Here is a 27,060-nt window from a genome sequence, read left to right as displayed (position 1 = left end):
GGCCTAAAATAAACCTCAAATTATTTTCGAATTTGATGAATAGATAGATGTTATTGTGCAAAATTTAATCAAATTAAAAAAAAAAGAATATAAGGCATCATATCTTAAAAATGTTATTATGAATATTTTATCCAATGATAAATATATAAGTATATTTTATTGAAAATTTTTTATTTTTTAAAAATAAATTTCTTTTGTTAAGAAATAAAATAATATAATTACATCTATTTATTTGTTCCAATAGTTAAAATATTTGATTAATTTAAAATAAAATTTTGATTTTAAATATTATAAATAAAAAAATAAATATTAAAAAAATTTATGATTTTTACGAAATTCGATTTGATTTTACTTTAAATTATTAAAATTTAAAATGATTATCAAATATAAAAAAATAATTATTTATTTTTATATATATTTTATTTAATAATATAAATATAAATTATTTTATTATTATAAAAATCATCATTGAATTGTTATCACAAGTTAAATTATACAAATTCAATCGAGAATATTGCTCAAAAGTCACATGAAAAAATAAAAGATATATGTTGATAAAAGTATTTTAATCTTTTACTTTTTAAAATAAAGAAGTGGATTTAAATATTTTAAAATTTATTGTAATGACTTTTTTTTCTCACTTTTAAATAACAATAAATACATTAACGATATTGTTTTCCTTTTAATATTTAAATAATTCTATTTTTTTAAAGTTTTTTGTAACAAATTATTTTATTATTTCATCCAAATAAGGTGCATTAATGTAGTTTAAGTATTAGTTCTCAAATTTTTAATTATGCATTATTTATCTATTTGGGTGAAAATTTGAAGATTTAATCCTGGGAAAAAAACCGTTCTCAAGTGGTAAACAGCGGCCGCCTCAAAATATCTCCGCCTCCTCTTTCGCCCGTCTTCGAGCTCCCTAACGTTCCCCTTTTTTGTTACCTTCATTTCCTCACTAAATATATCCAAAAGCCGACTAAGGCGACCGCCACCGAAGGAAAAGAGTCGATAAACAATGGACTCAATTCCTCATTCGGAATCCCTCTCCGTCACGTGCCTACGTGCCACTTCCACCTCCACTGCTTCCGTTCGCCACATGCCTAGCCAGTTCCTCTATCGCCCCGTCCACCGTCACCATCGGCTCTGGTTCTAGTAGGTCACCCGCTTCCATTGTCGCCTCTTGTGGCACTCTCACTGCCAATTCCGTTTCGATTTGTTACCTTATCTATTCGCTTTAACAATTTCTCGCATTTCTTTTCTGTTTTTTTGTTTTACGAGGGTTCTTTAGTCAATTTCATTTGTAAGAGTTAGCAAGCAATTAATTAATTAATTAATTAATTAATTAATAATAATAGTAATAATAATAATAATAATAATAATAATATTATTATTATTATTATTATTATTATTATTATTATTATTGTTTGGATGCCTATTTTTGTCAACTTAGCTGAAATTAGTACTTATCTTAGAACTGCTTTAGAGGCAAAACAGCTTAGGGAAACTTCTCTTTTATATGCACGGATTTTTGCAATTTAATTCATTTTTATCTGAAAATTTTGCTGATTTAGGTTTTGACATCTCTACTGTCCTTGATTACTGTATTAAGTTGAAAGTTTCATGTGGACTAAAGCATGCAAAGAAAGTAATTAAGCTCTTGTTTCATTTTAATTTGCATCTTGGATGTAATTCGTTTTGCATATATGTACACTTGTGTGCTTCGTCTGAAATAGTGTAGTGATTAATCAAATCCTTCAGGTAAATACAATTAGATGGCACTTCATGGAATTTTTTCGATTCTCTGTCTGTATATTTTCTAAATCCTTTTGATCATAAAATACTTTATTCAAAATGAAAAACGTTTTAGGCTTGACAACATGTGAAGATGGTTTTATGGTTTTCAGACTTTACTTTAGTTCTCTTTATGAACATTTCTTCTTTATTTTTGTGTGTGCAGCGAAGAGGTGGAATATATAAAGTTGGGGATTTTATGACGAGGAAAGAGAATTTGCACATGGTAAAGCCAACAACAACAGTTGATGAAGGTGTTTTTTACGCTAAATTTGTATCTTATAACATGTTGCATTTAAAAAAAATGTTAAAAAGCTTTAATGCATTGATCTTGTGCCAACACCAATAGCGCTGGAAGCTCTTGTTGAACACAAAATCACTGGTTTTCCTGTGAGCGATGATGATTGGAAATTGGTATGTTATCTTTCCCGTAAGTTTAGTCCTGAGATTTTAATATTAATTAGCTTTAGTACCTGCATTCTTTTGCTAATTTTTAATACCAAATGTCTATACTATCATGATATATTGACATTTTCAAATAAGTGGAATTCTAGCTTTTTCATTGTCCCACTAGCCCATGGCCCAAAAATGAGTGTTGGGTTGGATCTTTGATCTTGTCAATAAAGGGTATAATGCTACTATCTAAGACTGGAATATAGTCATGGTTCATTAGGTTTAAGCAAATATCTTAGTGAAACAGTGGCCAATAGAGGCTGTAGGTATACATATTTGTTCCTCTCTCCATTCTTACTTCAACGTCACCATATGGTGGGTGACGGAAAGATAGTCCTGCCCATATGATGACTTTCTTTGCCTGCTTGCATCTCCTTTCTAGATCAACTCGTTATTGCTTCCGCATTCCATTGTCATAATGTCTCAAGTGTCAACATATAGATGCCTTCTTTTTCCAAAGTTTTCCATCATGCTTTCATTTGCAGTCAATTTCAGTTTTATTTGTTTGGATTGTGAATCTGCCTTATCTTTTTGACCTAGTATATGTTAACTAGTACTTTTGGAATAATCATGTTCCTTGCTGCTGCATTTTGGACTTGTCTCTGATTATGACTTGCTTGCATTGGACTCCATATCTAGTAAGTTAAAGTTATCTGCTGAATTTTGCTGGGTCATTCGTCTTTCTTTTAGTTGTTATTTCGTTACTATAAAATCTGTCCACTTATAATTCTGTAAAATTCTACTAGTAGATAAAAATGTTTTTTTATCTGTATAATTCTACTAGTAGATAAAATCTGTCCACTCAAGATAAAAAAACATTTTTATCATGATATGAGCAAAAACTGCAGTTTAAGTTGAGCATTGAAGTTTTATTACTTCCCTTTCTCGTGGGTTTTAGGATATTCTTTTGGTGGTAGTATAGATTGGACCAGTTTGTATTAAGCTAAGATGCAGGTTTTTCTATGGCAATTTCTCACCAAAAATTGCATCACTTCTTTATTCTTGCTAGGCTAATAGAATGTAGAGTAGGCCTTGATTGTTATCAAAAGGATTTCTTTAATATGATTAAGTATTATGAGCCTGGGATATCTTGTTGTAATGATGGTGATTTCTTACATTTTTTAAGTTGTTCTTTCAACCATGGTGGCGGTCTGAGAACAACTTGTTTCCTGAAGTTGATAGAACTTGGAAAGTACTCAAAGTCTGTCTCTCTTCTTGAAATCGATGCATCTTTTTAGTGGAAGTCAATGTCATTCTACATAGTTTTATATTATTCATTTCCAAAACCATTTTTTTCCATTACATCATTATAAACATAGGTAAATATTAGCATCTTGAATCTTTGGTAAATGGAAATGAAGTTCCATTAGATTTAAAAAAAAAAAAAAGGGGAAATTGGGAAATAACAGCTATTTTAAGGTTTGAAAAGTATATTGCATTATAAGATCTAGTCTTATTTTCTAGATCACCGAAATAATTGAGCTTTGTGGCAATTCCTGTACTCTCCTGTTCCTGTGAGATGTGGCTAGACTAAATTGTCCTTGACAATGTCAGTCAAGCTATTTCGTCCATGGTCTTATCTTCGCTTTTGGATATATCTTTATTCATCCGAGGCAAACCTACTACAAAGTGAAACACCTCTGCACTAAGAAGCACAATGGTTTATAATATCGGTAATTACATCAAGACATAACAAACACTAAGCATATCTTCCTCCAATCTGCAGTTGTTGATGTGCATTCTGTTGATATCATCCTGCAATCTTCTGTAATTCCTGGATTTTCTTCATGGCTTAATGAAATTTAATCAGACAATTTGCCTGCCATGTGTTAGTTGGTTAATATTGCAGAGAGCTAAACCACCTCGATGCTCATTTTTCTTTTTCCTTTGTAACAATGGTTATGGAAGAAGTTTTCTTTCTCCTTTAGATCATCATTCAGCTTTCTGCTTTTATAAGATTCAACTTTATCAAATTGTAGATGTTCGCTTGCTACACATGGGCATTTCTATTGCATGAGGCTGCACCATTTAAATGTGCTTATTTTATGCATCTGTTTTCTAATGCTAAGGATGGTACCTTGAGAATCAATCAGGAAATACAGGAGATTTTTTGCAAAAGAGAATATTTCTGTGAAATTTTATATAACATGAAAAAATGTGCCTTTGTATCGAAAGAGAAGTTGAAACTTAGTCGAATGCTCTTTGCGCATTTAGTGATGGATAGCTATATGCTGGAGGAAAACAAATCCTTTTCATTTTGACAATATTTGTTGATACAAACTAGATTGTAAACTTTGAAGGTTGGGTAACTTGGTTGTTTCTATTTCAGTCTTACTGCAACTGGCTCCAGAAGAACTCATTTGTATTTATCGTTTAATTTTTACATGTCCAACCGAGTGGCACTCAGTTTTGCAGACTTTCAATGAGGTAGAGAAGTTGCTTGACAAAACCAATTGCCTGGTGGTTGGCGATTTAATGACACCAGCTCCAGTAGTTGTAAGTGAAACAACTAAACTAACCTTGAGGATGCTGCTAGGTCTGTTGCACATTCTGATTAACTACATCCCTAGTATGTCCTTCCGTTTCTTTTCATTTTTGGCAGAAGAGGTAAGCATTTAGATTGAAGTCTAAAGTCTTTATCTGAACTCATATAATAAGCGGTAACTGTATCAAATTTTCAGATTATTGCTCGAGACAAAATATTGTCGACTTTCCGGTTCCAGTTGTTGATGTAATTGAGGATAAGCTGGTAAGTGAACATATTAAGAAATAATTCCCTTTGGTTTTAATCCTTTTGTTTGTTATGTTCTTTTCTGGTGTTTGCAAAGCTTCATTCCTTTTCTGAAGATCGGTCATCACAAGAGGAAATCTCGGACGAATTGCTTTATTTGCCTTTCAAACAAAGCGTGACACCGAAGAAAAAAGCACTAATTGGAGAATATCATTCAAGGATTTGTGGTGCTTCGATAGGGCGATGGAGGAAAGAGATTCTTTCCGCTGATTGTGGGGACTCAAAGAGTCGTGTCTTGTCCTTTAGTTTCTTAATAAACACAAAGAACACAAGTCCAAAAAAAAAACCATCAGATTGGTGCTTTAAGCTGTTTGTTAAGATATTTTTTGCATTGTTAACAAAGAGCGGCGATTTAACGACATCTTTTCATTTCAAGAAAGGCTCCGAATATACCAAAAAAACAAGAAACCTCCCCCCGCAATCAAAGCTGGACGCCAAACATGATTATGCACTACCTTGGGGGGCGGCAATCCCACCTCTTTTCTCTCTCTTTGCTTCTAGCGTTACACATCGACTACCTAACTCAAAATCTTATCACTTCAGTAGTTAACAACTTCAGCGATATCGATATTTTTTTAAATATTATATAATATTATAAAATTTTAAAATCTGATTTAAATTTAAATTTTATTTTATTTAAATTATTTTATCGGTTCGTTTTATTAATTTTTAATTTTTTTATATTATTTTAATAAATTTTTTAAATATATTTAAATAAATTTTGATATAAAAATTTAATATATATAAATTAAAATTTTTAATTTAATTTAATTTTTTACTTTTTGATTTAAAATTTAATTTAAATTTAATTGAATAAAAAAATCAATTCGAATAAAGTCAACATTATAATTTCGAATAATTTCTTTTTTTTTTTTTTTCTCAGCCCAGCTTAGCATGGCCGTTTTGCACAAACTGCTGGAATGTGTAGGCCACTGCCTCTTCCCTCTTCCCCATTTCCATTTCCTTTGTTTTGGGTAGAGGAACTTTTAAAGCAACATCCCTCCAACTCGCCCCTTTGTTTCCATCCATTATCCCCTCTAAAAAAATTTAACGCTTTTTAAAACTGAAAACCCCAAATATATAACACAAACAATTAAAAAAAAATCAGAGAAAGAAGAAGGAAAGAAGTAAAAAGATAGAAGAAATTAGTATCAAATATACAGTTACCCCTTTTTTTACACTACCCAAAATTTTTTACCATCAAATCCAAAATGGAAAAAACCAAAGATTTTTCATTACACCAATAATTAATATAAAGGCTTCATCATTTCTTCAACTGTAACTTTAATTGTCTTAGACTTACCTCAACTGTGGCGCACGTTAGCTATTACTGCCCAAGGTGCATGTTAGCAACCACTCCCTTCCCTTCCTATTTCTCAGCGCAGCCGCCGTTACAACTTTGTAATCACAATAATTGGAGGGACATGATTACGCCAACTTATCTTTTCTTTCCTTTTTTTTTTTTTTCCTTTCTACTTCTTTTCCCATTCATCATCCGAATCCTCCGGGTCGGGCATCTTGTTCAAGTCAACCCGCTGTAAGAACCCGCCACTTGGCTTCAACTCATCGCCGTAACTTCGATTATAATTCTGATTAAGTTTATAACTATGACCATGATTATGATGATGGTGGTGATGGTGGTGGTGGTGATGATGATGATGATGAGCTACCTCAAGAGCATCAACTCTAGCACCAACTTCAACAGCTTTCTTCCTTATATAAGCCGCCGACAAATCGCCACCGAGGGAGCCGCCGCCAACTTTCTCTCCCTCCAGAAGGTCGGGAAAATTCAACCTAGCCGATGGTCCACGTAAGTAAAAAACCGCCGTGTCATAAGCTCTGGCCGCCGCGACGGGGGTGGAATAAGACCCTAACCAAATCCTCGACCGTTTATTCGGTTCCCTTATCTCAGCCACCCACTTCCCCCACTTTCTCATCCTTATTCCTTTGTACGGCCTCTCCGCAGACTTCCTCGAACTCTCCCTTGAAGCAACAACCCCTGTTCCATTTTCCATGGCTTTTATTCGACAAATTCTATGTTTCCCAGCTTTGGGTCTGTTTTTTTTTGGGGGGGTGTTTTTTATCAGAACAGGGCAAGAACTAGGAACCGGAAGGGTTAAGTTTTTTAGATGGCATGCTTAGTTTGGCTGTGCCATACGTTTATGGTTACACGTTGAAATGTTTTTAAGAGACACAGCAAAGCTGTCTGTGAGAATTAAGAAGGAAACAGAGAGAGAAAGAGAAGAAAAAAAAAACTAAAAATCAGAAAATCCAAATTCACCGACACAAATTTGGGTGAAGTTAGGGATATGATTTTCTTTTTAATTTCATTTTCTCGTAAATGTTATAAATTGGAACATGTCATATATGGCTTAGAAGTAGATGCCTTAATCTTGGCAACTTGGGGCTTGTCTTGTTTGTTATATTTTTCGACTATAAATAAATAATTCTAATAAAATTTTCCCTACATGGTCAACACTAATGTTTAATGGAGTTGAATATTTGAATTTTAAAATATAATATTTAAACATTTGATTCTTTAATAAATCTATATTTTTCTTATATTATAAATTATGAACAAAAAATTATGTAATTCTTATATAGTTACATACATACAATATGTTTTTATATTTGATGCATAAAAAAATTTAAAAATAAAAAATTATAAATATTATTATTTTTTAAATTATTTGGATGATATTGATTTTAACAGAATTAAAAAAAAATTATTTTAATATATTTAATATTAAATTTAATTTTTTATTAAATTAAAATTTCATAATTTTTAATGTCAACAAATAAAAAAATTTTAAAATATAAATAAAATTTAGATGTTAAAAAAATACACTTAATTTGGAGACATTAAAAAAAAAAATAAAAAAATATGAAAGAGGGAATAAAATTTAAATTTTAAATATTTAGATGTTATTTTTTAAAATTAATTATACCAATCGATTAAATTAAATTTATAATTTATAATTTAGAGGATTTTTCATTAAAAAGTTAAGAGTGAAAATACATTCTAAATAATGACGTTAAACCGATGTCATTAGATTGTATAGTTTAAGCATTAATTAAAAAATAAAATAATTTAATTAAGTAATGTTTATGCAAGCAATTGATAGATGTAACGAATAAGTTAAACGTAATTTAAAGATTAAAAAATTCATTTTATTTTCCCAAGCTTTTTAATTAATTAATTAATTTTATAATGATTCTATCTTTGTTATTTTATTTCTAATTTTATTTATTTATTTTAATTCGTGACGAGGCAAGCAAGAGAAAGGGGTAAGTCGGTGGTCGGTGGATGGATGCCACTTGGAAATGACTTTCCCTTAGAGCAATACAAATTATACAATATATTGGATGACCATTTTGTCCTTATCAAATTTGGTTTTCGCGCCATAAATCTGAGGATAAAATTGGAACATTTTAATAGTGTTATGGCCCACCAACTAAAAAAGAATAGGGCGACCTCCCTTGTTTATCATATTATTAATTAACGGTCGGTCTAATTATTTATGCATTAGCTTTTAATTTGTGGGATTCTATAATTATATGCCAATTCTTCTATTTTGTATTTTGAACATTAATTTAATAATATAATGTCGGTCTAGCATAGATTCCATAGAAAATATCAGAATAAGGTTTGATAATTACATAAATTTGATTATAACAAAAATGTGTTTAGGTCTTATCCTTTTATTTATATATATATATATAATATATTACAAATGCAACAATTTAATTTTAATTTATGATTTTTTAAAATTTAAGAATTAATACAATTAATTTATGTAATCATATTTAAATAATATGTAATAAACTTTAAATTAAATTTCATCATTTATAATCTTTATTATCTTCAAATTACAACTTAAAAAAAGATTTTTGGAGATTGAAGATTTTAAAACCTATTTATTTATTTGACATTATATGTTTTTTATACAAAAGAAATTAACACATGAGCTAAAAGAATGAACTGAAAATATTAAAAATTGAATATTAAGTTTATTAAATGTTATTTTTAAAAAATAATAATACAAATCTATTGAATTAATCTTGAAATTCAAATTATGATTACAAAATTCAGGGAAACGAAGCTCCAATTTTTTATTTTCATTTTTTAATTAACCAATGAGATAAGACAGACAGGTTGTGCCAATTGAGATAATTGTTTAAAAAAATTGGGATAGATTTTTTCGACCCCAAATCCCCATTTGTCCGATTGTAATGGAGCTGTGGCATGACGTGCTACCCTAGACGTCTTGCTTAGGGTTCAATTAAAACAGACAAACCCTAATTCTCTATTAAATTTCTTTGGTGGATGTTAGCTGTTAAGAAGGTAGCACATGAATATTAATATATTATCTTATATACCAAGTTATTTATAAGTATTAATTTGGATTTGAACAAAATAAATTAAATTGTTTTGAATGTATCCCAATTCCCAGCACTTGTATGAAAAAAAAAATGTAATTTGGTATTTGGAGAAAAAAAAAACTTCTAGATATATATTAAACGATTTTCTTGAAAGTTGTAAAGATTTTTTTTTTAATAAATCAAAATTATAAAAAATTAGTAATATATGTTGATTCAAGTAATAAAGAGAGAATTTATTTTATTTTTTTTGTTTGAATTTTTTATATAGAAATCCAATTTTGTCAACTTTATTGAGTGTCAGAGATTAACCTCTAATTTTTTAGGAAAATAATTAATTTTTTTAAACATATTTAAGATTATTAGAATTTGATCTCTAACCAAATCTAATATTATACCAATAAATGACATTATTATTTGCAAAAAAAAGATTAATTAGCATAAGATAAACAAGATATTGGCAGATTGCGACGTGAAAATTTTAGAGCCATGCATGCTTTTCCACTACTATTTTAAAAGCATATTCAATCCCAAGTAACAATTAATAAAAAAAATATTAATTAGATTGTAGGTGAACGTCTTGGAACACAATTTTTGATGCATTCTAATTGCTTTTTTATTTTAAATTTCGGTTGAACGTCGTCTAAATCTAGACAAATGTTGATCTCGACAAAATTCATATAAAATTCGCCAAACAAGTCACAATGAGTATGACAGATCCCTCAATTTCATATTAATTGTTAATAAAATTTCCCAAAAAAAAAAAAAAAAAGAGAGAAAAGTAGTGAGAGAGATGTGATATAGAAAAGAAGCTAGCTAGTGTATATAATTGTTTATGCAAGATGGAAGAAGATAGTATTTTTTATTGCTTTGTTTTATGCTGGCATATGTATCCAATAATTGACTTCAATAATCCTCTTCCTTAAGAAAGGGTTGTTCAATTCAAAATGAAAAATTTTATTTTATCTTTGCTCTCCTTACCTTAGGTTATGGAAAAAATACATAAGTTGAAAAAAATTCAATATTTAATTTTTCAATAGTAAAAAAATACCTAAGTTTAAGAATTAAAAAAAGACAACCCACCTTTTCTTTCATTTTACCTTTATGATCTATGATTTAGAATGAAAAAAAATATACGATTGCGTGATTTAAGATTTTGGTAAATGTTAAAATGTGTCTTATAGAGGAAAGCAGAAGTTTCATAGTCAGTTTCATAGTCCCATGTTTGGTACTAAAGAAACTAGTAGGGAAAGGAAAATAAAATTAACAACAAAATTTTTCTCCCATTTTTTTCCTTTAAAAAACCAGAGGAATTTGAGGGAAAAATTTTCGAGTCACCCTTCCCGCTCTCTGTATGAACTCTTTATCTCTGCTTTCCATGACATTACTTTGGTTTCCTGCGCATTCCCGTTCGTGATTTTGCATATCTGGATTGCTCATTAAGCAAAATCTCAAAATACAATAGAAGAAATGCAATGGAAAGTAAGTATAAAAAGGTGGTATCAGAGGATACTCCAAACGCATGCCGTCCCCAGCTGGTGATGAGTATATAATTGTCCCTTGCAGTGAGTTCATTGCACCAGTTGAACAGCCAGTATCCTGCCACATGCCATCACTTATTAAGGTTGCAAGCATTGAAAACTGGAGACAAAAGATAGAGACTTTTCCCACATTATTCCACCATTGTGCTCGTGTAAGATCATATCCTTCAAGGACGTCTCTTCCTTAAGCCATATTTTAGATCAAGTATTTCTTACTGTCACTGATATAACTCGCGAAAGCAGGTCGCCTTTGGTCAAGGATGTTTGAGGTTCTACGTTTGAACCTTAGCATGAAGGTGGAATGACTAAAGCTAAAGAGGTTATAAAACAGAATCACCTCTCATTAGTATCCCAGCTGATGGATTAAGAAAAAAAAGTTTGACGCACCTAGGCACGTGACACTAAATGAATAAACTTGTGCTCAACCTATAATTTAACTCAAAAAGAAAGAACCTACTTGGATAAATGAATGAATTTGAAGCTTTTCCTTTCTCTTTTTCCCCATATTCTCCAGTTTCTGTAATGGACCTCCATGACCAGACACCTATATTGACCAACATTTCTGCATCTTCCACACTGAGCTAGAAAGAATCACTGGTCATTGCTCCTTTCTCCAACAGCAAACAATAGGCCTTTTTTTAAAGATATCAGATAATTAGAGAAATGAAGGGGAAAAAGAAGAAATAGAATTGGAAACAGCATAGAAACAAGAAAAAAATAGGTACCTGGAAATCAACAAAGGCAACTGGAGCTCCATATGTACTCTGAATCTTCAACTTCAGAAACCCAGGGCATCTGAAAGAAGCAACAAAGTGACAGAAAATTATGCACCATGAGCAAATTTACATAGCTAAACAATCTCTTTTTACCTTGAAAATACTTGGATTAGTTCTTCCTCGGTGCAACTTGCCCCCACTTTAACCACAAAAAGGGTTGGACAAGGGGTAGCGCTCTGCAAACATAAGGGAATGAGGAATTAAAATGCTACCATTTATGAAAACCATTCCAACAATGAAACCTGAAGGGCTATCTAGTCATTATTTCAAGAAATATAAAGGTTATGGGAAAAACAATAATACTTTATTAAACAGGTTATGTTTCATTAATGAGATTCAACGTTTTACCATGGCTATTAATAGACACTTAGTTTCTCGAATCAGTTAAGTTTAATTAGTCATTATTTCAAAAAAAAAAAAAAGAATGAAAAAGGCCACATTTTACTAAACCCTTAGCTTCTTTCATCTAAACTTTACCATGGGCATTTACACTCAATGATTCCACTTGCAGCTATGATATATTATTTTGGATTTATCCTTTTACCATAGGGAGTCTTTCCGGAGCCATATGGGCTGCCAAAAAGAAGAAAATGGGGGGATGACAAAGTATTTAACAATCTATGAATAAAATATGTAAACACCCTGATCTGTTTAGGGTTCCATTGGATTTTGCTTTTGTCAAAAAAAAAAAAAAAGGAAAAAAAAAAGGGAAAAATCTGACAGGTTGAATTTGTGTGAAACTATAGAGTGAAGACTTTAAATTAGACTTAAAATGTGGAGTTGAAATTTAAAAGGAATCGAAATTCTTTTCCAGTTTAGGGTTTTCATATTTGAAAGCCTATAAATACAGATCCAATCCACACATGGACACAAATCAGAGATAAAAAAAAAAAAAAAGAGAGATAAAAAAAATACAAGGAAAAGCAGAGAAGAAAGCACGTAAAAAAAGCTAGAGAATAGAAGATTTTTTGGAGATTTTTGGCTTGAAAAAAGAAGATTTTATTTTGGAAAAATCTAAAAAATTCCTAGATTCTGACAAAAATTTTCAAATTTCGGTGAATTTTTTGACATCAGTTGAATTTTTAAGTAGGTTTTTTAGAGTCCGGTGGTAGATTCCGACGAATGTTGAATTTTTTAGTGAACTTCTAACGAACCAACCCAAATTTCGATGAAAATTCCCAGAGTCCAGTGAAGATTCAACCGGTGTTTTTGGGTTTCTAGAGAGAAAGAGAGAGAAAAAGGAAGTAGAGAGAGAGGAAGCAAAGGAAGTTTGAAGGGAAAAGCGATTTTTAGCCTATTTATACTTGACCAAAACGACACCGTTTTCATCTTAAATGATCTTAGGATCCGTGTCACGGGTTAAGTTTTCTCTCAATGAAACAATGGACCGTGTGACACTTGGATGGACGTTTCCACACAAGTCAACCAAAGATAATTTGATATCTAAACAGGCAACCAACAAGTCATAAGTTAATCGCAAGCATACAAAACTATATATATATATATATATATATATAGATATATCAAGGCAAAATGGGAGCACACCAAGGTGACACCCAAAGTCTCGTATAAAAAGATATATTTTATTAATATCGAGAATAGTACGAGTCTTCCCACCATCATCATGGCTAGAGGGGTAGCCTTAGATGGGTGATCTAGCACATACCTTAGTCAATGAGATAGCCCAACAATACGTCGACTGCTCACTCCATCTAAAAAGTAAATGAGATTTTATAGCTATGCTATCAATAACCATTATAATGTTTGAAATGGGAACATTTTTTTCTAGCACATGAGATCCATCTTTTCCCTTGGCACCTCTACCCGTTCATGGCCCTATACATGGGTGGCTCATGACAACCTATGCCCGGTCATGGCCTATACAAGGTTGGCTCATGAGATCTTTCCCCACCTATTCTATCGACGTACTCATCGACTTGTTGGCTTAGAATTCTTTGATCTTCCACTTAAATGCTTAGAGGTCATGATTTCTTTCCCAGTTGGTTTCTTCTGGTCCTAAGCCTTTCCACTTCACTAAGTATTCATGAATTACTCTTCGAGATACCTTGGATATCCTGTCAGTTAAAATCTTTTCAACTTGATGTTCTGATAGTGGCTTCATGGAAATAATGACCCTAATTGACTCCCTACGACTTGCATCTGTGGGATCTACATGGAAAGGCTTTAAGTTGCTTACATGGAACACTGGATGAACCTTCATCCATTTTGATGGGTCAATTTTGTAAAAGGCATTCCCCATTTGGAAATGATCTTCACTGGACCCTTAAACTTACGCACTAATCTGTGATCTTACTTTCTTAGGAACCCAGTTTGTTAGGGCACTAATCTAACAAAAACAAGATCACCAATTTTGAATTATTGTACTTTACGATCCTTATCTACCCACTTTTTCATACGCTTCGATGTCTTCTCTAAGTATGCTTATACAATCTCTGTATTTTATCTCCATTATTTACTAAGGTTGAAGGCTCGCAGATTTTTCCCTTCATACAACTCAAAGGATGCATGTAGTAATCTTGGTAGTTGTCTTGTGACCATTTCAAACGAACTCTTATTTGTGGAAAAATATTTATTAAAATTAAAACAGAGTTGAATGACATCCAATAATGAAGGCTAATTCTTTTGATTGGCTTGAATAAAGTGTCTTAAGTACTCCAACAACCTATTGAATCATTTAGTTTGACCATCGGTTTGTGGGTGATAACTTGAAGAGATGTTGAGTTGAGATCCCAATATCTTGAAAACTTCTCTCCAAAATGTCCTAGTGAATCTTGGATTCCTGTCATTGATAATGTTTTGAGGAAGGCCCCAATATTTAATTACATGTTTAAACATTAGCCGGGCTGTATCTTTCATAATACAATACTTTTGGGCAAGAATGAATGTGGCATACTTCGAGAAACAATCAATCACCACCAGAATAAACCCAAGATCACCAACTTTTGAAAGATTTGATATGAAGTCAAGGGAGATACTTTTCCAAGGTCATATGGGTACAAGTAGTGGTTCAAGCACGCCTGTCGATTTTTTTTTTCGACTTTATCCTGTTGGCAAATAAGGTAAATCTTCATATAGTCCATCACATCTTACCACATATGAGGCCAATAATAGCCTTGTTTCAATAATGCCAAAGTACTAAGATGATTCCAAATAGAAAAACTTCAATCATTTCAATTTATTTGAAAGGAGAAAAATAAAGGTAATATCTATCCCTAAATATTTACCCATGAATATCAATAACTAATAATTGATAATTAACATGGTAAGGAACTATAAAATTTATGGAATATGACAGAAAACTTTATTTTTATTAATTGTTCGTTCATTCAATTAATTTTCAAATAAGTCGTATCTTACTTATACCAATAAATAGAGCTGAGGTTATAGTTAAAGTCGCTAGTAAAAAACCGAAATAACTAGTTATAGTAGGCATGAAGGAGCAACCTAAGTGCCCAGCCTATGGGGTGTCATGACATTCTCTCATTAGCATTTGTCTTAAACCTCCTGCTTTTGGTACAAACAATAGAGGGTTCTTTGTCTAAAAGACTCCGTTTTCTTACCAAAAGTACTTGGACTTCCCTTTTTCTACTAACTTCAGGATGACACCGACCTGTGGGTCTTTTCTTAAATTATCTTTAATTAGTTTACAGACATCTGTTGTGACTTTACTAGCTACCGTTAGGGCAATTCTCCTGAGGGTAGCCAACTATGCTCGTCTACTCAATGCATCTACCACTTAATTGGTTCTTCTAGCTATGTGCTCAAAACAAAATTTAAATTTGGTTAAAAATTTTTATCATCTAACTTGCTTAGCCGTGAGCCTCGGTTGGGTGAGAAAATGACTAACCATCGTATTGTTCGTCTTCACGATGAAGTGTGAACCCAATAAATATTGTCACCAATTCTCAAACAATGAATTACTACTAGGAGTTCTTTTTTTTGAGTTGTATATCTCATTTCGGCTTCACTCAATTTTCTACTTTCAAATGTTATTGGGTGTCGTTCTTGTAAATGCACTCCTCCAATAGTAAAGTTAGATGCATCTATTTGAACTTCAAAAGGCTTCTTGAAATCAAGGAGAGCCAAGACAGGGTCCTTCATGATAGCTTCCTTCAATCTTTCAAAAACCTTTTGACATTCATTTATCCAACACCATTTATGCTCATTTTTCAATAACTCTGTGAGGGTAGTGGTTTTACGAGAAAATCTTTTCTATAAATCCCTTATAATAATTAGCAAATCTCGAAAATGAACAGAGTTCGTTGACATTCTTTGGTGTTGCCCACTCTTTGATAGCCTTAATTTTTTCCATGTCCATTCGAATGTGGCCTTATCAATAATATGGCCTAAGAAATGAATCCGTGTTTGAGTAAATGCACATTTTTTCCTTTTAACATACAACTAGTGGTCTTGTAACCTTTGAGACACAAGACGCAGGTGTTCTTTGTGCTCTTTCAAGATAGAACTATACACCATTATGTCATCTAAATAAATGACTACACACTTATCAAGATAATCATGAAACACTTGATTCATCAAGGTATAAAATGTGGCAAGGGCATTAGTCAATCCAAAAGGCATAACAAGAAATTCAAATGCATCATACCGTATTACACAAGTGATTTTTGACACATCTCTTTCAGTAACTCTGATATGATGATAGCCAGATCTCAAATCCAATTTGAAAAAGTACTTGGCCTAGCTCAATTAATCAAATAAATTTGCAATAAGGAGAATAAGATATTTGTTTCTCACGGTGACTTTGTTCAGGGCCTTATAATCCATACATAATCGTAAACTTTCATCACGCTTTCTTTAAAATAGCATAGGTGCCTCGAAGAGTGCCTTCAATGGTCTGATGAACCTGGCCTATAAAAGTTCATCTAATTGTTTTCTTAATTTAGCCAACTCTGACAGAGCCATGCGATATGAGGCTCTAGCTGGTGGTTTAACTCTTGGAAGAAGCTCAATCTCATGGTCCATCAATCTTCAAAAAGGTAAAACCTTAGGTAATTGTTCCCACATCACATTCCCAAATTTTTTCACCATATTTTTACTCCATTAGGTATCGATTCTAACTCAATCCCTTCATTGTAAACTGGCATGGCCATATAAGAAGGCTTCCCTCTCTTTACCCATTTCTTGAATTGTAATGCTAAAATCATTTTTTCTCTCTTAGGAAATATCGTGGCTGACACAACACATGAACGTTCTCCTAAAAATAATAGACAACTAGTAATGGAGATTGGGATCACCTAAGCCAACATCATAAAGTTCAATTCGAATATAACATCAAAGTCATCCATGGGAGAAATTGTAAAGTCTATTTTTTTTCCCATGGCCCCAACTTGGTCATCACATTATTAGAGCTTCCACTGATCATAAAGGTCAGTGAATTAATTGCTTTCATTTACCTGCAGTGCTTATTAACCTTGAGCTCGCACTTTTTTACTTTCTCTGGTGTGATGAAGGCATTGGTTGCACTTGTGTCTATTATAGCCATTATGATCTTCCCATTGAGTACCATATCCACATACATCATGCATCTACTAAGTTCTTTCTTTGTCATGTTTAGTTGAGTATGAAGGGCATTAAGAAATCGTATTGAGCCCATCCTGACTGGCTCTTCTTTGACTTTTTTTATTGTCTCGGGGGCTTTCATGGACTCTTGAGACGAGGCTTTCAAAATATTAAAGGTATTTTTATGTAAGCATTCAACCACCCGATACAGTCATTTGCATATGAAGTAAGCTAGCGATTGCCTCAACTTGAAATTCAATGCATTGTTTATCTTGGGTTGGGTATTGTCTCGACCAAAGAGTCTCCTATTTAATCCCCCACTTAAGGTTTAGTCCACTTTGACTATCTTTTCTCCACTCTCAAAGTTGGAGTTACTACCACTTGATGAAAGATTTTTTCATTTTGAAGAGCCATCATTATAATCATGAAGACGTTTAGCAGTAGCCATGACCGTGACCACATCTTGCACTTTCTATCTTTGTAATTTTGTTCTAGCCCAAAGTTTGAGGCCCTTCAGGAAATAAAACATCTTGTCTTTTTCGGACATGTATTTAATATCTAATATTAGGGTAGAAAAACTTCTCACAAACTTCTGTATTGTTCCCGTTTGTATCAATTCTTGAAGCTTTTTTCGAGTCATATACTCCACATTCTCAGGGAAGAACTAATTTTTTTAATTCTTGTTTAAGATCTACCCAAGTTTTAATAGGGCATTCATCATTTATAAATTTTGAACGCCACTACAGCTTGGCATCTTCGACGGCATTGCAATCTTATCCTCTTCTGATTCAATGTGCACGTCGCTAAACTATTGTTTCATGTTAAACAGAAAATTCTTAAGCTCTTTGGCATCTTTTACCCCCTTATAACATCAGGGCTCTGGCACTTTGGCTTTTTTTTTTTTTTCCATCGGGCTAAGACTCGGCCTAGCCACAGCCATCTATAGGATGCTCACTTGAGCCCTAAGCTCTTCGAACTCTTTCTGAAAGACATTCAAGGCATCTCGGGTCTCCTTATCCAAGCTATGTAGAGTATCGAACAATTCTCGTTGGGTTGTCTCGATCTCCCTCAATCGATCATTTATTACTACATGAGCTTTTAAGGCGACCACTGTGGCCTCCAGCTCATCAATCTTCTATTGGTCACTAAATCCATCATTTGTAGCCATTTTATCAAATTTTTAGCACTTCTCAATCATGCTTGATACTACCCACAAATCGATGGTCAAACTGAACGATTCAATGGGTTGTTGGAAGAGTACTTAAGATACGTTGTTCGAGCCAATCAGAAAAATTAACCTTCATTATTGGATGTCGCTCAACTCTATTTTAATTCCAATAAATGTTTTTCCATAAATAAGAGTGTTTGAAATGGTCACTGAACAACTACCAAGACTACCACATACATTTTTTGAACCACATGAAGAGAAGAATCTGCGAGCCTTCAACCTTAGCAAAGAATGGAGATAAAATATAGCGATTGCATAAGTATACTCGGAGAAAACATCGAAGCGCATGAAAAAATGAACAAATAAGGGTCGTAAAGTACAGCAATTCAAAGTTGATGATCTTATTTTTGTCAGACTAGTGTCCGAACAAACCAAATTCTTGAAAAAATAGGATCGCAGATTGGTGTATAAATATGATGGTCTAGTGATGATCCTTTTCAAAGTGAGGAATGCCTTTTACAAAATTGACCTGTCAAAATGGATGAAAGTGCATCCAATGTTTCATATGAGCAACTTAAAGCCTTTTCATATAGATCCCACAAATGCAAGCCGTAAGAAGTCAACCAGGGCCGCTATCTCCATGAAGCTACCATCAAAAAGTCAAGTTAAAGAGATTTTAGCTGACAAGGTATCTCAAAAAGTAGTTCACGAATATTTACTAAAGTGAAAAGGCTTAGGACTAGAAGAAACTAGCTGGTAAAGAGTTCATGACCTCCAAGCATTCAAGTGAAAGATAAAAAAGTTCTAAGCCAACAAGTTTACAAGGACGTCGATAAAATATGTAGGGAAGAATGTCATGAACCAAACTTGTATAGGACCATGATTGGGCATAGGTCGTCATGAGCCACCCATGTATAAGGCCATGACTGGGTAGAGGTGCCAATAGCGAAAGTAGATCTCATGTGCTAGAAAAAAGTGTCACAATTTCAAATATTATAATGATTATTGGTAGCATAGTTATAAAATCTCATTTACCCTTTAGAGGGAGTGAGTAGTCAGCATATTGTTGGGCTGTCTTATTGTTAAGGTATGTGCTAGACCACCCATCTAGGGTTGCCCCTCTGGCCTCGATAATGGTGGGAAGACTCATTGTACTATTATCGATATTAATAAAATATTTTTTTATACGAGACTTCGGGTGTCGCCTTAGTGTACTTCCATTTTGCCTTGATATATATATATATATATATATATATATATATAGTTGTATATGCTATGATTAACTTGTGGCTTGTTGGTTGCCTGTTCAGATATCGAACTATTCTTGACTGACTTATTTGGAAGCATCCATCTAAGTGCCACATGATCTATTACTTCACTGAAAAAAAGTTTAGCGCGTGACAAGTGGTATCAAAGTCAGATCTGAAGGTACTAGCAATGTGCCACTAATGACGATGGGTCCTTGTTAGAGTGAAGGAAGATGTCACGATCCGAAAGAGGAGCCATGAATCCCACATCAGCTATGTACTAGAATTTATCTCGGGATATAAGGGTTCATACATTTTTCTTTTTGTGAAGCACCTTTTGTGGGACAAAATCGTAAAACATAAAAGTCAAAGTGAACAATTCCTCACAAATGTGTGAATCATGATCGTTAGATTGATCTAAGATACTGAATTAATGCATGCCCTGATCCTGAAGCTGTGCGAGCCTAAAGGTTTAGTTTCAACCCGTGACAATCTGTGTTTTTATTCAGGCCAACACGACTCAAGCGCCAACCTGCTTCTGTCGACCCGTTTTCTAACTGATTCCTTTAGTCGAGTCGCGAACCACCTCGTTCCAACCATTTCCCTTACCTGCAACCGAGCAGTTTCAACCATCAAGCTGAGCTGTTTTTTGGTATTTTTATTTATTTAGTTAGTTATTATATTTATTTTATAAGTATTTTTAAATTTTAGGAAAAATAAAAAATAAAATAAAATATTTTTTAAAAATAAATGCAAATTATCCAATGATTAAATTTTTATTAATTTCAAATGATAAATTTCTATAAATTTTTTAAGTAAGAAATTTTTTTAAATTTATCCCAAATTGTGAAACAATTTAGATAAAATTTTAATAACAATAATTAATATTTATTTTCAAACAAAAAATAATAATAATAAGTTAAAATAAAATGGTTGAAAATTTTGATAATTATCGAATGATAAGATTCTTAAAGATTTCAAATGGTAAATTCTTAAAAAATCTCTAAGTGAAAAACTTTTTTAAATTTGTCCCAAGTAGTGAAAGAATTTAAATGAAATTTCAAGAAAATAATTGTCATATTATTTTCTTTCCAAAGAAAAAAAAATTATAAATAGATCAAAATGGTAAAAAATTTAGAAATAAAAAAAAAAACTTCTAAATAGACCCAAATTGTGAAAAATTTAAAAATTAAAAAAAAATATTTCTAATTTAGCCTAAATGATGAAATAATGAGATATATTTTCAATAAGAACCAAAATAAAATAATTAACTATTTTTTCAACGACGAAGCCTCTTCAAAAAAATAAATAGGATTCTTGAATACTTTTGAGGTGATGCCATAATTTTTAATAAATCTACCAGATTGATAGAGAATCTTAAAATTTATTTCCAATATTCAACATTAAATTTAAGACTATTAGTATCAAGATCTTAAGATAATTTAAAATAAAATAGTACCATCTTTTGGATGGGTATAAGGAAATACTATAACTTTTTCACATGTAACTGAACTCCCGAATCATGTTCTAATTAGTAGACCAAAACCTATTATTTTAAGTTATGAACACTTAGTTAAGCTTATGAACTCCTTAAAATGATAGATTTATTAAGTGGCTAATCACACTTAATAAAAAAAGATTGATGACGATTTTATTTGTTAAATCTAATTATAAATTTTTAAATCTATATATTATGACAGTATCAACTAAATCTATACCTAAACAGAAAATATCTATATTTCCTTGGTAGGATGCTTAACATCAAACAAAAATTTAAAGTTGTACCCACAAAAGATGTAGAACATGTTTCCTATAATATCTAAAACAAAAAGGGACAAGATACACGACAACCAACTCAAGAACTTTGTACCGATTTCATAGCTGTTGGCTCAGCATTGGCATCAGCATTTCCAGAACTGAACAATTGTGAAACAAAACATCGACAATTAGATGAGGTTCCAAAGAATCACAGAAGCAGAAATCTCAAAGGAAAAACTACTTCAACTTTGGGGAACAGGGTGTGTTGTTAGAATTTCATAAAGCCCTTGACCTTACATTTAAAGCAAACTATTACAAGCTAATTCATCTAGAAGCAATCACTTCCAAATAATAAAAATGTGCTCAAGTAGTGCAGATGTGCAGATGACCTTTGTGCAGGTGGATAACCAATCATGTTGTAAGCAGAATTACTGATTCCAGAGACATGTGAACGCTGCCAAAACCTGCTAGTGTCCAAGCGTGTAAAACATGTGCAATATGAGATTTAGAACAATGTGTCCTCCATGTGAGTAACTAATTTGTAGTCCAAGTGCAACATCATATGAGCAACAACAAGAAGGATCTAGCAACTTAACCATATCAACAAGCAACGAGTATGAAGCTCAAAAAATGAAGGGCAAACAAAGAGTCCCAAGTAGAATTCTAGGCAACTGTCTTACCGGAAACAGTTGTAGTCCTTGAAAATGATCCCCTAGATTTCTTATCGCAGCCAGTCCATTCCTCATCTAGTTTCCATAACCAAACCATGTAGACGTTATTCAAGTTCAAATTACTTCAAACATAGAAAAGACCATATTGCTGAAAATTAAAAAGGAGAAACAGAACAACAATCATTAACCTGTTCTCGGGCGCTTTGACCGGGAATTAGATTTTGCAAAATCAATGAACAAAGTTGAACCCTTCTCAAGATCAAGTCTTGGTCAAATGGCAGAGAGACATCTAATCTAAGTACTACTAATGTTTTCTTCTTTTTTTTTTCTGGAAAGGATCTATTTTCCATATTCATTATAAAATCATTTCGTTGAATTGAAAGGTGAAAATAGAAAAATTATTATATCATAATTTGTATAAATTCATAAAAATTATGTATGATTTTTGTTAAAGCATATATATCAAACTCGTATAATTTATGTAAAAATTTTAAAATATATTAATTTTATATTATATATATATATATATAGTTATAGTTATAGTGTCATATTTAAAATTATAAAATTTATTAATATATAAACCAATAAAGATTTGCATAATGCCATAATTTCTTTTCATGCCATTTCTTGGGAGTATTTATAACCGTATAAACGACAATAAAATTGTTTATTGCCAAATGCAAAGAACATAATACATTAATACTAATACCACGTCATTGATCAATTATTCCAATGCCTTTTTATCTTTCATTTTCCTTGTTTGAATCTTTGACATTGGCTTCTTACTTTTGTAAAGATCAAAACAACGGGCAACTGGCATCCAAATCATAACACAAGTTGTAAACCATTGCCATTTATCATTGGAGCATGCTTCCCAAAAAACAACGCAAGATCTGTACAGCAAAGCAACTTCCACTTCAAGTCTACTAGTATATAAAAAACCATTTATCCAAATCTGATGAGGGTAAATGCTGGTTCATACAGTTTAAATAGAAAGGTAACTGGCAATTGCCAAATACCATAGGTTTTTATCTAGCAAAAGCAAGGTCTAGCATTATACATGAAGCAGCTAGCCGGCATTTTAGTAACACTAGATGAGAGGTGGGTACTGCTTGGCTTGCTGGCGAACCCTTCTCTTATATTCATTTGCATCCTGCACACATGGAAAACATATTATATGTTATTTAACTGATTATGATTGTTTTAATCAAGAACATCATTAAGGAGATTCCCCATCCCATGCCTGCAAACTATACTGACTTTAGCCATCATTTTAAACAGACCAAAATTTACTGTACTCAGTACAGCATTTATTATTTTATGTAAATTTTCCATTTTCTGGAGAATCAACCTAAGAAACATACCTGGATGAAGAGGTGATACCCATCAGTTTGAGCAGGATCAGCAGGATTTGGCGCATCCAGCAAATCCTGGATTCCCACGACAATCTGCTTCACGGTTATGGCTGGTCTCCAACCCTATGTACAACATAAGAATGGCATGATACCTCAAGGCTGTAAAGATGGAATGGCTTTGATCCAAACATGTAAACCATCAATAAAGAGGAGAAGAAGATACTTACACTATCCTCATTTAGGATTGAAAGGCAGACAGTACCAGATGGGTAAACATTTGGGTGGAAAAAGCCTTGTGGAAATTTACACTTTGGAGGCTTGCTAGGATAATCTTCACTGAAGTGTAGTGTGAGTGGGAAGTAACCACCCTCCCAATCAGTCTGCAACATAGATAATGCAAGGAATTAAACCCATTCAAACTTTAAAAGAAACAAACTACAACTGATTCAAACATGCAAATTTTCTTTCAATATTCCTTTCTCTTTAAATATAGAAACAACACTCTCATGAAACTTTTTAATCAAATATTTGACTTATTATTAATAAATGCTCCAGATAACATTAGAAAACATCCAGACACCACACCTTCAAAATTGTTCATGTATTTAAAGAACAAAATGCCACTTGGAAATAGTAATGCCCACAGATAAAATGAATCGTGCTAAAATAATATCAAGGGGAATCACATAGAAGCTACAAGGTCTATCATAGTAGAAATTAATATACCAAGGTGAAGAGGAAACCAACAACTGAAACAATTTCAGAGGCACAATATCATTACAAGATCAAAATCGACCACAACGCTGTCACTCCTCAAGTAACATAACAACCACCAATTGCTGCAAAGCAAGCCTAACACTTGCAGCCCAAACTTGTTAGCTCTTAATCTGCAACATATAAATAGCCAAATAACCTCAAGACTTATAATCTAAAAGAGGTTGTTTGAAGTACCATTCTACTTATTGAAATACTGATGCCTTAGGAAGCAGGCAGTGGTCTACACAATTCCAAAATCTTTCTCCTAGTCATGTCTAGAACTACATGCTTTAGATAGTGATTCATTATCCAAGGGTAAAAGACAAGAAAAGAATTTTTTAGCCATCAACAGGGGATGAAGAATTTTCAAGAAAATGTACCATTATCATAATAATCCTAGTCGATAATGCAAATAAATCTATATTAACATAGAATAACAATGAATGAGACCTAAGTTTAACCAGCACCTCACCCCAAGTTAATTACTGAAAAAGTAACAAAGGCAATAGCTTTGGTGAACTGCCAAATACAAACAGCAAAAAATGTTCTTTCATGACAGGTGATTCGTGTTAAACAGGTCTGTGAATGCTTGTATACTATTGCAATTAAGAGATAGAGAGAAAGCTAGAACTTCAGCAACCACTATAACTCCTGAAACAGAAAGGAACAGAGATGCTCAGAACTGATTTAGTGAAGGGGGAAAGATGCAGAGGTCCTGAAGATGAATGCAATTAGTTTAATTTAACTTACAAAAACAGATCTCTTGGCTAGCAGCTATAAAATGCCAACTAACTGATCTATAACCCATTAAAATGAAGAAAAAAATACTAAGTTGTAATAATAAAATTAACGGCAATTAATAGATTATTTATCAATAAAAATAACCCATTAATACGTTGTTGTTCACAACACTATTGATAAATCATGTAAGCCTCACCTTTATAAAATATCTAGAAGTATTAACCTACCAACCTGACATAAAAGATTGCTTAAATACAACAAAAGCTTGCTTTCATAAAAGCCTAAAAGCTATTGTTCTTTCCACTTCTCATGTACAAAAAAAACCATATCAGCTTTCACCATCAGCATATGGACTTCAATGTCCACCAGCTTCCCATCAATGGTCATTTTTCTGAAAGTTTTCGAGAAAACAGAACAGGAATAGTGTATACTGGATTCATTACACAATAGTTCATATCAAATCCTCAAAATATTGAAAAAGCTTCTTTTAACTTTTTTTGGCATTGGAAATGCTAGCTACACATAAAAACCATACATAAACCATACACTCCACAATAGAAAGCAATACTCCTATCAATCAATTTTTCAGAATCATCAATATCTTCGCAGTCCATCTTCTACCCAACTAAATCACACAAAACTTAAGTTTCAATTACATAAATTCAGCTCCATCTCTATTTTTTTTTTCAAATTACTGCCTAATTTAACCTAAATGAAACAACCCAAACCAAAATCTTAACAGTTAAACACCATAACAGTATCCACGTACCAAATAAATAACACTGAAAATAATAGGCAATCCCTCTCAATAAACATAATCCGTTGAACTTAATCAACAACAACAAAAATTATCCAAAGCGATGAAAAAATATTACAGGAGTTAAATAGAATCTTAGACTTACCCCTGCTTTACCAGGGATGGTGCAATGCCACACCATCAAATTCACCGTTCCATCAGGCAAAGTCTCTGGCTTCGCAACAAAACCCTAATATTTACAGCAATAGGATAAGCGGACGAATAATAATACTAAAAACATTAAACTTTGAAACCCTAAAAAGAACAAGGAAGCAACTGTACGGACATGAGGATGGTTCTTCCTCCATGCCTTCCGTTCCTCGGCGAGTCGACCACGCGCTATTCCTCCCGACATCTCTCTCTCACTCCCTCTTTCTCTCTCGAAAACTCTCACTGATAACTTTCTCTTTCTTAAACAATCGGTTTTTTATTTTCTAATTTTTATTTTTATAATAAAGAAAGAAAGACGAGGAGTGGAAAATTGGAAAGTGTGATGGAATTTGACTTCTCGTTTTCGGGTTTTCTTCGTCCTCTAAATATAATAATTTTATTAGTACCGCTATTTGCATCCAATTTTTAAAATTTTTTAAATATATTTAAAATTTTTAATTTTTAATAAAATTATTTAAATATTTATTTATTAATTATATTTTTATTTTTCATATCTCATTTCGAAAATCTCGAAAATTATTAAAGGGCCAGGAAATTTATTTTTGAAAATATTAGATTTTCGGAGATATATTTTTAAAAATTTTAGATTTTCAAAAATGAATATTTAAAAATTTTTTTAAAATTTATTTTGAAATTTCGAATCATATTTAAATATTTAAACATAAAATTTTATAAAATTAAATACCAAATTTAAAAAATTAAAAATGAATAATTTATTTTTTATTTTATGTTTTTTATTTTTAATAATTAAATTTTTTTTGAATTTAACTTGATTAGAATTTAAAATATTTTAAATTTTCGATTGAAAAAAAAAAAAGATGAAGTGTTTGAATTTTTTATAAAGTTAATTTTGAATTTGAACTATATTAAATAAAAAATTATATGTTAATAATAAAACGTGAAGAGAAAAAGTTACGAGATAGCACCAATCCAATTTTATTTTTTATGCTTTTGTTATTCCGGTTGTGTCCTTGAGGAAGAGGAGAGTCGTTTGATTTTGCAGAATTGACAAACGTACGGTCGAGAATTGATCAGGGCGGGAGACGGAATAAACAACGTGGGTCCCAATCCGAAGGTACCGTGTACCTTTTATGTTTTGGATTTGTATAATAAAATATTAA

At 32.1% G+C, this 27,060-nt stretch overlaps 2 protein-coding genes, 1 long non-coding RNA gene and 1 pseudogene across 21 annotated transcripts; 1 reads left to right on the top strand and 3 right to left on the bottom strand.

Annotated features, from left to right (window-relative positions):
* The first annotated feature begins 753 nt into the window (after positions 1 to 753).
* Positions 754 to 5,665, top strand: LOC111301053 (CBS domain-containing protein CBSX1, chloroplastic-like). 18 transcript variants are annotated; one of them, XM_089747904.1, is made up of 6 exons: positions 759 to 1,159; positions 1,961 to 2,048; positions 2,144 to 2,208; positions 4,663 to 4,783; positions 4,929 to 4,996; positions 5,076 to 5,659. In XM_089747904.1, the coding sequence occupies exons 2-6, from the start codon at positions 1,994 to 1,996 to the stop codon at positions 5,586 to 5,588; spliced, it is 822 nt and encodes a 273-aa protein (XP_089604030.1). In that variant the 5' UTR covers positions 759 to 1,159; positions 1,961 to 1,993; the 3' UTR covers positions 5,589 to 5,659. The 18 variants fall into 18 exon arrangements, 7 of the variants coding, with proteins under 7 accessions (XP_089604030.1, XP_089604029.1, XP_089604031.1 ...); XM_089747903.1 differs by having other exon boundaries at positions 766 to 1,155; positions 5,076 to 5,651; XM_089747905.1 differs by lacking the exon at positions 759 to 1,159 and adding an exon at positions 1,437 to 1,648 and having other exon boundaries at positions 5,095 to 5,399.
* A 477-nt stretch (positions 5,666 to 6,142) lies between these two features.
* On the bottom strand, positions 6,143 to 7,372 carry LOC111300739 (ethylene-responsive transcription factor RAP2-10 pseudogene; annotated as a pseudogene). Its single transcript, XR_016330033.1, has one exon. The product of XR_016330033.1 is annotated as an ethylene-responsive transcription factor RAP2-10 pseudogene (transcript).
* Positions 7,373 to 10,677: 3,305 nt separating this feature from the next.
* Positions 10,678 to 12,020, bottom strand: LOC149513872 (uncharacterized). Its single transcript, XR_016330034.1, has 4 exons — positions 11,685 to 12,020; positions 11,417 to 11,591; positions 10,932 to 11,017; positions 10,678 to 10,845 (listed from the first exon to the last, which is right to left on the bottom strand). It is a non-coding gene; the product is annotated as an uncharacterized LOC149513872 (long non-coding RNA).
* Positions 12,021 to 23,016: 10,996 nt separating this feature from the next.
* Positions 23,017 to 26,281, bottom strand: LOC111299969 (SUMO-conjugating enzyme SCE1). The gene is made up of 5 exons (XM_022895518.2): positions 26,055 to 26,281; positions 25,875 to 25,958; positions 23,703 to 23,855; positions 23,485 to 23,598; positions 23,017 to 23,273 (listed from the first exon to the last, which is right to left on the bottom strand). Exons 1-5 carry the CDS (start codon positions 26,121 to 26,123, stop codon positions 23,211 to 23,213), a joined length of 483 nt encoding a protein of 160 aa, XP_022751253.2. The 5' UTR covers positions 26,124 to 26,281; the 3' UTR covers positions 23,017 to 23,210.
* Between the last annotated feature and the right edge of the window lie 779 nt (positions 26,282 to 27,060).

This window comes from Durio zibethinus, chromosome 18 (assembly GCF_047325235.1).
Source record: "Durio zibethinus cultivar Kanyao isolate XHJ-2024 chromosome 18, ASM4732523v1, whole genome shotgun sequence".
Lineage (NCBI taxonomy): Eukaryota > Viridiplantae > Streptophyta > Magnoliopsida > Malvales > Malvaceae > Durio > Durio zibethinus.
Note: the sequence above shows the minus strand (reverse complement) of the source record. Positions and strands in the feature narration are given on the sequence as shown.